Here is an 11,402-nt window from a genome sequence, read left to right as displayed (position 1 = left end):
TACTTTGCGGATTTTCACCTATCGCGGCCAGGTCTGGAACACATCTACCGCGATAAACGAGGGGTCACTGTAGTCCTCCTCACCCCTCTAGTTATTAGTTTTTTATCTCTGCCCTCAGTTTCTAGGTGTAGTTATTTAGTGTTTCATAGGTTATGTTTATCTTCCTCTCTGCTTGGTTTTCCCCTTTCCATTTAGTTAATTGATTTCACCTGTCCTCCCTCCACACCTCACTCCTGTCACCTGTTTCCCTGATTGCTTCCCTCTGTGTGTTTAAAAGCCCTGTCTTGTCTCTCAGTGGTTGTTGGTTCGTTGTCGTATGTCTGCGTTGTTCGGTCCCCTCTTGAGTTTCCCGAGTTTGTGCTCATGTGTGAGCCTTTGTTTGTTTTTGAGTTTTCAGTTATAGTCTTGTGCCGTGGATTTTTGCACATCCTCCTTATTAAAGGAATTATTTTCTTTAAAACCTCTCCTGCCTCGAGTCGTTCTGGGGATTTCTGCATATTGGCTCCAACCTCCTACACTAAACGTGACATCAGTCAGATAATAAGTTACATGACTGTTTTTCACTTAAAGAAGGGAAACTCATTAGGTGTTATGTTTTAAATCATTCCATGTGTGACTTACCTCCAGGATTCATGTGCAGGCAGCGCCGATTCCTTCCAGCCTTGTTCAAGCGTCCCTTGCGTCGATAGTTGGCTTGCGTCCCATCACTTCAATGCCAGCTTCTAAAACACACCACATGGTTATTTCATGTTAAATAAAAACAAAAGCAGCATTTTCATGATTGCACAAATAACTCACACGTTTCCCGTGGGTTCCTCCGAGCCAGGCTGAGGCCCGAGCGACCCTTATGATCATCCTCTGGATCGCTACATGCTCAGTGAGGCTGTGCACAGAGGCAAGGTGTGCACCTCTTCTCAGACACGACCTCTGTCATTTAGATGAAGCAGAATCAGTAAAAATAATGTGTTTATTAGAAGCATGAATCAGGATGGTAGTTCATCTCAGTGTTTCCCCACGTCAGCCTGAACGCACATGGAGGAAACAGCGAGCCTTGGACCAAGTCCAGCTGGGAGGACAGGCAGCTACAACATAGAACACCTGAGGAACTTTACGTTTAGTTTCTTCCTTTTACACGCCTCACTGGTGGGAAAGGAGCTGCGGCGTCATTTCATTTGGGTCAAAGTTACACGGATGTGGCTCCAGAGCCGCGGGTTTCAGACCCCAGCTCTGAGAGAAGCCTCAGGTCCAAACCAGAACGTGTTTTCTGATCAGCGTGCTCCAGCAGATGGTTCAGGTGGATCCTGACACACACAGGTCTGACATCATGTACCTTACTTTGCTTTGTTTGATGCTACCTTGCCAACACTTGCTTACACGACCAAACAGTTTGGGCCTTTCTTATCTTATCTGTCGGCTCTCATTTCTGCTGTCCTACCTGTTACCTGAGGTGAGACGCGACAGCTTCACAAGCATCAGACATGATGTCATTCAGCTGCTACTGTGCTGTTGGCTTGGCCCCGTTGATGCATTGCAGAGGCTATTCATCATTTATTTGTGAATATTAACCCGTTCTCCATGTCTAAAGAGGTTGAATTATTCAGGCATGTATGCTGCTTTCGTTTAATCACCCAGCTCTAGTTCCAGGTGGAGCTGGGGTGTGTCACCGAGGAGACTCAGGCCCTGTCCACACGTAGCCGGGGATCTGCCAAAACGTAGATATTTTTTCTACATTTTGGCCTGTCATCCACACGAAAACAGAGTTTTTTCACATGAAAACGGATCTTTTTAAAAACTCCGGCCAAAGTGAAGATCTGCGTTTTCTCCGTTTTGGGTGTCTGCGTGTGGACGGACAAAACCGGAGTTTTAAGGTCTGCAACGTCGCTTTCCGCAACTAAAAATGCTGACATCACGTGTGCGACCTGTGTTTACACTATCCGGCATCATGGATGCCCTCAGAGCTGCGCTCGCTTTATCAATTGTCCAAGCGCTTTTTGCTTGTTTGTTTTTGCAAGCGGAATTACTGCTCCTTGCGGAAGACCACAGAAGAAGGACGAGGTTAAGAACGGGGGAAGTACTGCCGCCTACAGGTCTGGCATGTCCTTAACAACGTATTTATCCGGGTACATGTGGACAGTTTTCTTTTAAAACGAGGTGGCATGGATGCAAGTTTTTGGAGGGGCGGATATTCGTTTTTAAAAAACCCCGGCTACGTGTGGACTAGGCTTCAGATAAGCAACATGAGAAGCTGAAACTCACCATCAGCGCTCCGCAGAACGATCAAAAACCAGAAGGGTCAGAGACTTGGTGGTGGAGATGAAGCTCCACCCCCTCAGAAGTGGTCAGAGGGAACCGGCAGCAAGGGCCAGGTTTCTCTTGGGTCAGTGTTTAATTAAGGAGGCACATAAAGGTGCAACATGTATGCATGTGTGTCAAAGATAGTGTACAGGCACCTGACCCTTGGACGTGCTTCCACATGTGCTCCCCATCACCAAAGTGGTAAAACGTGTTGATGGTCACAAACACGCTCTGTTAGTCCTGCAGGAGAACCATCACCACCACAAGGCCTAGTCCCCCAGTTCCTTCCATGTCCTTCCCCTCTCTGTGTTTCCTTCTGCTTCAGGTCTTTAGCTTTAACTCCCCTTCTGCCGCTCTATTCCGTTGTTGGAGCTTTTCCTAGTGTGAGTCAGTTTTCTCTAGTTAATCTCTTATAATATAATATACTATATATAGATAGACATAAATAGTACCGTAGTTTTTGTGTCTAAAACTACGGTGCGGCACAACGGGGCGCGTCTCTCTTCAGTGTGTCCCAGGCTTCACACCACTCCAACTTCCTGTTTGAAACCGCAACAAGTGCTGTTGCCTGGTAGACCGAGAGGGTGGAGCCGCTAACAAAAACACACACAGGCTCACAACGACGTTGTGACAAGTGAGTATCTACCTGTTTTTGTATTAGTAGTTGTACAGCTAAAGTTCATGCATGACATCACTAAACAAAACACAACTTACATAAAAACCTTCGGTTTTACCTAAATTGTTAAACATTGAGAGTGATTCTGACATATTTTAGTTAAAACTTTAACATGTTGAACTTTTAATGACGTATTTCTCTTTCCTCCCATCAAACCCATGGGTGTTTATGATTTCAGCAGACTCCAGTTCAGTGCTGATCGTTTTATTAAAGCTTCATGCGAGAAAAAAAAAGCATCTTAGTTGCAAAAGCATTAAAGTGTAGATTAAAAAGGAGGTTTATCATAACACACACATTCAGTGTGTGAAATATTCTGCTCATTAGGATGCGAAGTTACGTATCAGCTGTAAAAAGCACATTCACACTCCCAGAGTTGTCGTGTTGATGACAGATGTCGTGACTCAGCCGTATGTGCGACGCTTTTTGGCGCACACAAATGGAAGTGTATGGGAACACTGCAGATCATTCCAGATGTTGGCAGCTGTGTGCAACACAAACAGTCAGAAAAAATAAAGTTTGCTTTTCACTGAAGTTTAAAGAAAAAGCCCATTTGTATAACTTAACCCATGCAGGTATGAGTTTTAAAATGACTCACATCCAAAATTCATGTGCAGACAGTGCTGATTCCCTCCAACGTTGTTAAACACTCCATCGTATCGATAGTTGAAGCTTGTTCCATCACTCCACAGCCAGGTTCCCTCCTAAAACGTGCCACATGGTTGGTTAGTGTGCAAATGATAACAAATCCTAAATGACTGGATGAATAACTCACACGCTGGCAGTCCGATCCTCCGAGCCAGGCAGGGAAATTAGCGTGTGCGACGTTTGCTATCATCCTCTGGATGGCCAGGTGCTCAGAGTAGCTGTGCACCGATGCAAGGTTGGCTTTCATGCTCAGGCAGAATTTCTACAGAGGAGATGGAGCAGAATGAGTCAAAACTAAACAAACGTGTTTTTATTAGCTGCATGAATCTGGACAGCGGTTCACCTCGGCGCTGGTCCAGGTCAGCCTTGCTGGTACATACAGGAAGCAGCGGCTCCCGTACGGAGTCCAGCCATGATGGCACGAAAGACCTGAGGCAGAATCAGAAATTACTTTTACAATAACAAAACTATCATTTCTTATTGTTAACCGAAGTATGAGAAGTTGCTTAAGTTAATTTGATTATTTGACCAAGTTACAAGAAGCTTTGCTTTTGTGTTCCAGAACTTGGTGATGTGGAAAAACTTGCTGTAGTTTCACATTTCATTGAGATTTGAAGACACGAGAGGGTTATTTTATACTTAACATGTCATCAAACATCATATCAGTGCTTTGGATGAATGAAAGAGGTTTATTTTAAACTAAAATCTTAAAGCGTAACATGAGAATAGAACAAAAATAGAGACATTTTTCTGCTGGTGTCAAATAAATAAACATAAAAGGAGTTTTGATATGATCAAAACATCTCTGCTTGTTTTAAATGTCGCTTGTTTTAGGAATAAGTAATAAAAAATAAATATAAAATGATAAAACGGATTATTGATCATTACAGTTGGTGTGCTCCAGTGGGTGCCACTGGTTTAGGTGGTAAAACAGACAGGTTGGACTTCAATGTTATTAGCTTTTTCTTCTGTCTTTTCTTCTTTCTTACATGCTTACCAAGAAGAAAATATTACGAAGCACAAGTCTCTATTGCTTTACCACTCAGCTCTAGTTCCTGGTAGAGCTGGAGCGTGTCGCTGGAGACCGGGATGTCTGAGATGCCCGCCTGCATCTGGAGCCTCCGTGACTTGTCATCATAACAGGGTCGTAAAACAGATGTTTATAACCGAAGCTAAGACTCACCATCAGCGCTCCCCAGAACAAGCAGGGCAGAAATAAGAAAGGTCAGAGACTTCATGGTGGAGATGATGAAGATCAGCAAACTCAAGGGATGTAGAAAGTGTGTGTTGCCTATAAAGCTGAAGAAAGGGGAACATGTATAAGATGTTTTTGTAGCATCATCAGTGGTTTTGATCTAAAAAGGAAGTCCAGCGTCCATGCCTTTGGTGCTAGCTATCTTATCTACTGTGAAAACCCTCATAAGGGGGTTTATGCTGTTTACTCCACATCATTAGGTCATATTTATCATCAGTCACATGTTTACTTCATTACACTCATCCATTATCATGTTTGTTTGGTTAGAGAGCCTTCTCCTCATGCATGTGAAGGCTGATGGACCCTGCATAACTCAGTGGTCCAAAGGAATTAATGAATTACCATAAACACACCTTGCTTTAAATTCAGATGTGTGTTTCATAAGACAGATGATGCCGCGGGGCGTCAGATACCGACGCTCTTGCACAGCGCGTCGCCTCCCGATGCGTAGGGGCTCCCTATGCATCGGAAACAAACGCTTGGTCACACCGTGTCCTTTTTTGACACTTAGGGTGTGAGAATGTGTTGGTGTGGAGGACTTGGTCAGAAGCTGAGCACAGGCATTTTGAACCACCTGTAGATGGTTCAGGAAAGTTTTGCTCAGACAAGTGAAAAGAGAGTTGCAGAAGTCTAGGCGACATCTTGTGGGGCTTAAAGGAGATGTACAGTTGGATGTCATCTGCATAAAGATGGTAGGAGACTCCTTTAAAGGAGCCCAGGATGTGCTGAAGAGGAAGCAGAACGTGGAGGAAGAGTAGAGGCCCCAGCACAGAACCTTGTGGGACACCATGGGTAAGGGATGTGGTGGAGGACCGAAACTTGGAGACGACCACAGAGAAGTAACACTCAGACAGATAGGAGGAGAACCACTCCAGAGCAGTTCCTGATAGGCCTACTCAGTCTCTCAGCTTCTCCAGTAGCAGGTGATGGTCAACAGTGTCAGAGGCTCCAGTCAGGTCCAGCAGGACCAGAACAGAACAGTCCCCTGCATCACTGTGAGTCAGAAGGTCATTAGAGACCCTAAGAAGAGCTGTTTCAGTAGAATGACCTCTACGAAAACCTGACTGGAAGCTATCATAGATGTTATGTTCATCAAGAGCAGCTGTGAGTTGTTTAGCCACAACCTTTTCCAAGATCTTGGAGACGAACGGAAGTTTAGAGATGGGTCTGAAACTGCTATGGAGAGAGGGGTCGAGACTCGGTTTTTTAAGAAGCGGGTGGATTACAGCGTTCTTAAAGTAAGCAGGGACCTGACCAGAGACCAGAGAAGCATTAGTTATAGAGAGCACGCTGGGACCGATGGACTGAAAAGCACTTTTAAACAACGATATGGAGGAGGCATGCAGAGGTCTTCATGGAGTTAATTAGCTCAGGCAAAGAAACAGGAGCAAAGCTATCTAGGATTACGGGCTGGGTTGGACTCGGGAGAGGCAGCGATAAGGCTGAGGGAGAAATGCTAGATCTAACCTTATTGACTTTGTCCACTTCTCACAGTCTGCAACAGAGTGGATGGAGGCTGTAGGAGTGGCAGGAGAGACGATGCTGCTGATGGTGTTAAACAGCACCTTGGGGTTCCCTTTGCTCTGGGACACCAGGTTGGAGAAATAGGCAACCCTCGCGTCTCTGACTGCAGAGTTAAAGGAGGTTGGAAGATCCTTTAGATGCAGCAGATGGACGTGGAGCAGGTTTTCTTCCACAAGCGCTCAATTTTTCTGCATTGGTGGCTACGAATGCTGTCCCTCTCTAGGATTGACTCTTTTAGAGGGTTCGGGGTCAGCCAGATGAAAGGGGAAAGACTTTGAATGCCTAGAAAGAGGAAGGAAAAGGAACATTTAGAAGGTTTTTTGTGGCATCATTTGTGGTTTTGATGTGAAAAGGAAGTCCAGCGCTCATATTTCACAATTTATCTTATCTACAATAAAAACATTTTAATGGTGTAAAATTTCTGCAATGAAAAAATAAATAAATAAAAATACCATGCAGACACGAAGTTCTGAAGTTTAGTAAAGAGGAACAGAAACAATCAACCTGGTCTGAAGTTAGAATTGATGCACCGAGAAAGTTTGAGTTTTTGGTCATTTTTGAATAATTTGTCATATTTTATAGTGGTGCAGTAGGTAGCACGTTTACCTCACATTGAGAAGAGTGCAGGCTTGAATCCCAGCAGCAGTCTTTCTGAGAGGAGTCAGTATGTTCTCCTCATGCATGTGTGGGTTTTCTCTGGGTTTCCTCCCACAGACTAAAAACATGCATGTTAGGATTATCAGAGACTCCTTACTGTCCCTAGGCATGAGACTGTGGCTGATTGTTTCCTAACTCATTAGTCTCCTTTAAAATGTGTTTTGAAAGAATAATGCTGAAGGCAGTGGTCAGCACTAAATGCACAGTGATTTATTATCTTGTGATGTTCAGCAAAACAATGTTGATTTGGGTTCTATTTTTACGAAACATGGATGTTCTTTTCATCTATATGCAGACGACACCCAGGTTTATATTCCCATTAAACGTGGCCTACCCAATTCTTTAGATCCTCTTCTAAACTGCCTCGACGAGGTTAAAACCTGGATGCCTGCAAATTTTTTACATTTTAATAATAACAAGACTGAGGTCATGCTTTTTAGTCCTAGTGTGTCCAGTGGGCCATGTTCTGCTGACCTTGGTCCACTAGCCCTATTTTTGAAACCTGTAGTGACCAGTCTGGGAGTCCGGCTTGACAGTGATCTGCTTCTGGAAAAGCAAATCAGTGCCGTCACCAAAGCTAGTTTTTATCTTTTAAGGAGGATCCACCCACCAGTTTCTCCTGGAGGTGCCGAGAACAAAGAGGAAGCTCGGGGTGATAGAGCTTTCTCAGTAGCAGCTCCAAGGTTGTGGAATGCACTCCCAATTCAGATTAGGATGGTTTCGTCACTGTTGGGTTTTAAATCACTTTTGAAGACTCATCTGTTCTCAGTTGCTTTTAATTCAGTTTGAGAATGCATCTGTTTTTAGTGGCTTTTATGTCAGTTTGATATGTTTGTTTTTATCATGTTTTTACTTTGTGATGAACTTTTTATCTTATTTTCAGAATTTTTAGGGAACTTCTGTTTTTTTTGGCTTATTAAGCACTTTGGTCAGCTTTTATGCTGTTGAAAAGTGCTTTATAAATAAAGATGACTTGACTATATTTCCTCATCAGGTTGACGCAGTGATAGCTTTCTCTAGTTGTATTGTTGTGTGTCCCTTGTTGTTTGTTTTTCTCTTTCTACAGGTCTAGAAGCAGACTCTTGTTCATCATTGATTGCTAATTTTTGTGGAACGCAAAATCACATTACAACTAAAATACGACAGCAAACACTCTCCAGTGTGGATGTTTTACGGCCCCAAAGCGCTCTGCATGCGCAGAAGAATACATGAAGTCACAGCAGCGCTAAGTGTGAAGTCAGAACCAGGAGAGACTTCACCGCCAGAGTTCATTCACACTTTCAGGATCGCTGTGGGCTAGCATTTCTACATGTACCTTTGTTATTATTTTTTTTCTTTCTATTATTCTCTTAAAGTGCTGCTGTAACAGCTGAGCTTCCTCACTGTGGGATCAATAAAGTCTATTCTATTCTGATCAGTGGTGTTGTACGACACCAGTCGTACCGCTCCATTGTCCTACGGACCTATCTGATGGGGGCCCATAACTGGTGCAGTCTGGTTCAGTTGTATGACCCATTTTTAAAATAGAAACAGAGAAAATAGCATCCCAAACGTGATCTTCAGAGGCTCCGGAATAAACTGGTTCTGTCGTAGCCTAATGCCAGACACGTAGGCACAGGAATGTTTATCAGTTAGCAGCAGTTGGGTAACAGTTTCTTCTGTGAAACAATGTGGAAGTGACAGAGTGGAATGTAGAAGAGAAATAGCCCTGCTGGTGTGGCTGATGTGCAGATAGTTGCATATTTACAGTTAAATGTTCTGTGAATCTGTGAGGAAAGCAGCTAAAAATGCATCAAAGCTAAAAGGTGAATGAGTTCATTTCTGTTTCACAGGCCTCACTCATGAAGCTGGCTTATGCACAAAACGAGGTCTGACTCTAACATAAGTCATTTCCTAATAAACTTTGAGATTAATAAACAAACACTTGATGGGAAAATGTGCATAACCCTAACCCTAAGCAAACTGACCCTAGTGTAAGCATTTAGGAGACGGGAGACTGACAGCCAGCATGCAGACATGGAGAATTTAAACCACATTTACAGACTTGTGGACCCTTAAGCATATGTGCATACACCCCGCGTGCATGTGCACGCTGGCACATATGCATGCAGATGCATGCATGCACACGCACGCACGTGCATGCTCACACACACACACACACACACACACACACACACACACACACACACACACACACACACACACACACACACACACACACACAAACCAACAGTAAGCACCTAGCCCAGTCTCTGAACTGTGAATAAGAAGGAGAACTTGAAAGAAAATATGCTGATTTTAGGAGTTATATCACGCTACATCCATACTTACATCCTAAAATTCCTTATTGGTGCTTTAATTGCCGGACATGCCACCGCATTACGTGTAAACTATCAGGGCTTCTATTACTCATGTGCCAACAGAGCACTGGCACACCTGCAGTTGGACTCTCGAGTTTCCTGCTGCAGGAATTAGATGACAGGCATATTTGTTTAATTTGATGAAGAAGCACAACATTTCCTGCCTAAAACCCCTTTGGGTTTAAATAAGTGTCACACTTAGATCTGGAACAGAGTAATAGGCTTTACTCACTCCACCTGAACCCTCAACCCACTGTGGGTGAAACATATCTAGGCACAAGAGAAAGGCATAGCAGTGTTCACACCCATCAGCAACTACACTTTCTCCACAAACTCAGTTTGTCTGGCGTCTCCAGAGTTGACCATTTTCTTCAGTGCAACAACTGAGACCAATGTGAGACAGCATTGCATGTTGGTTCGGTAATTTCACTGTGAAGTCTAAGGCTCGGATTTTAAATTTGATTAAGATAGCTGGGAAAATGGTGGTTTCAAACACTCCCTTAACACAAGAGATGTTTGAGCAGACCATCCTCAGACAGGCAGCTAGTTTGACAGATCCCTCCCATGTTTTACCCTCTGAGTACGTTACTAAACTCACAACGAAGTTGTGAGTCTGCCTCTGCTAACACAACCGTGTACCGGTACAAACATTTATTTCTCCCACTATCAGTTAAATTCATTCATGCACAAAAACACAAGATGAACATGTCTGGTAGAACATGCTGTGGCCTTTAGGCGCTGATAATTACATTCACATTCATTACTACACAGTCTGACCTGGGTGTGAGTGTGACTCTAACGTGGACTTCCACAACATCATTAAAATGATTATTGCAATCTGCCTCTTTGACTCCATCTGACCAAATTTTAAAGTTTAATTTTCTTTTTTGTGTCAGCCTTGATCCACGGCTCCACACTGTCAGAGCGTTCACCGCTGCAGTAACGCTGTGCCACTGGAAGGCAATAAGAGAGTTTCCTGTGCTGCTCCATCAATCACAAGCACCTCGATTTCAGTCTCAGTGAAATAGCTTTTTCGAGTCCTCTCTGTTACCATGGTTACTCAAGAAATAATGAAGATCAGCCAGCTTATTTATATGCGGACTATTCACAAGGTAGTTTTTATTGACCATTTATGGCAGAAAGAAGGTGTATAGGAGGCAGGGTGTGATCCAGAAACACCTGAACACATTTCTGGGAACAGTGTGGTTTATAAAGCAGGAAATACATGTAGATGTGTGTTTGCAGTATTTTCTATCTCAGAAAAAGACTTAGTGTAAGTAAAATTGTTTTGCTGAGCTTAATAAATGCTGTTGCAATGATTTTACCCAAAGTTCTACAAACGAGACCCCAGAATATTTATGAGTCTTAGATTATTTTAAATGTTTGGGGTCCAAAATGTTACAAAAGCATGAATGGTTTTTTTGTCTACGAGCTGATTGGTTTAGTGCAGAAAAGTAGAAAAATCAGCTCATAAATCCCCAAAATGTACAAGTCTTGACTCAGTGTTATTAAACTAGTTAGTTTATTGCATTAATTAAACACATTGTCAACAAGGTTCATACAACAGGCTGTTTTCTTTAGTGAACTGAAGACTACTGACAAATCAGGTCAAGGTTCATGACAATATTAATGCTTACAGTATTTTGGTACACCATGTCTGACAGTTGGCTTATCTTGCTGTGAAAACATGATATCATCAGCTGACAGGAATGCCAGTCCTGAGAAATGTCATTGGTCCACATGCGGTGAAACAAAAACAACAAATGAAAGCACATAAACAGACAAAGAGCACATAAAAGGAAGTCAAATAAAACAGACGATCGTCAGCATAGAAGGAAACAATCCGTCAGGTGTGGTAACCATTGAGAGTCCTGGTAATAGCAGATAAGGTGCTATAAAACAACAACTAACTAATCATTGTCAGAACACTTTGACTTGGTCACGCAAAGCTAATTGTTAATGTTACACTGTAAGTAAGTACATTTTATTC

The 11,402-nt window shown here is 43.1% G+C and overlaps 1 protein-coding gene across 1 annotated transcript; it reads right to left on the bottom strand.

Annotated features, from left to right (window-relative positions):
- Positions 1-2,946: 2,946 nt before the first annotated feature.
- LOC107397383 (uncharacterized) lies at positions 2,947-9,070 on the bottom strand. Its single transcript, XM_015977371.3, has 11 exons — positions 9,020-9,070; positions 8,516-8,646; positions 7,565-7,629; positions 7,002-7,110; positions 6,848-6,864; positions 6,339-6,561; positions 4,800-4,915; positions 3,960-4,045; positions 3,744-3,878; positions 3,567-3,672; positions 2,947-3,452 (listed from the first exon to the last, which is right to left on the bottom strand). Exons 1-11 carry the CDS (start codon positions 9,068-9,070, stop codon positions 3,373-3,375), a joined length of 1,119 nt encoding a protein of 372 aa, XP_015832857.3. The 3' UTR covers positions 2,947-3,372.
- Positions 9,071-11,402: the final 2,332 nt, after the last annotated feature.

The sequence above is a fragment of the Nothobranchius furzeri genome, chromosome 2 (assembly GCF_043380555.1).
Source record: "Nothobranchius furzeri strain GRZ-AD chromosome 2, NfurGRZ-RIMD1, whole genome shotgun sequence".
NCBI lineage: Eukaryota > Metazoa > Chordata > Actinopteri > Cyprinodontiformes > Nothobranchiidae > Nothobranchius > Nothobranchius furzeri.
Note: the sequence above shows the minus strand (reverse complement) of the source record. Positions and strands in the feature narration are given on the sequence as shown.

Bases quoted from the DNA above. Each gene is read 5' to 3' on its own strand.
- LOC107397383 (XM_015977371.3), bottom strand. From the start codon at position 9,070: ATGTCTGCATGCTGGCTGTCAGTCTCCCGTCTCCTAAATGCTTACACT. The intron at 4,916-6,338 runs GTTAGATCTAGC...CCCTTTCTTCAG, and splicing joins AAGTGGACAAAGTCAATAAG to CTTTATAGGCAACACACACT. The intron at 3,453-3,566 runs GTGAGTCATTTT...TGTTGCACACAG, and splicing joins TCTGCACATGAATTTTGGAT to CTGCCAACATCTGGAATGAT.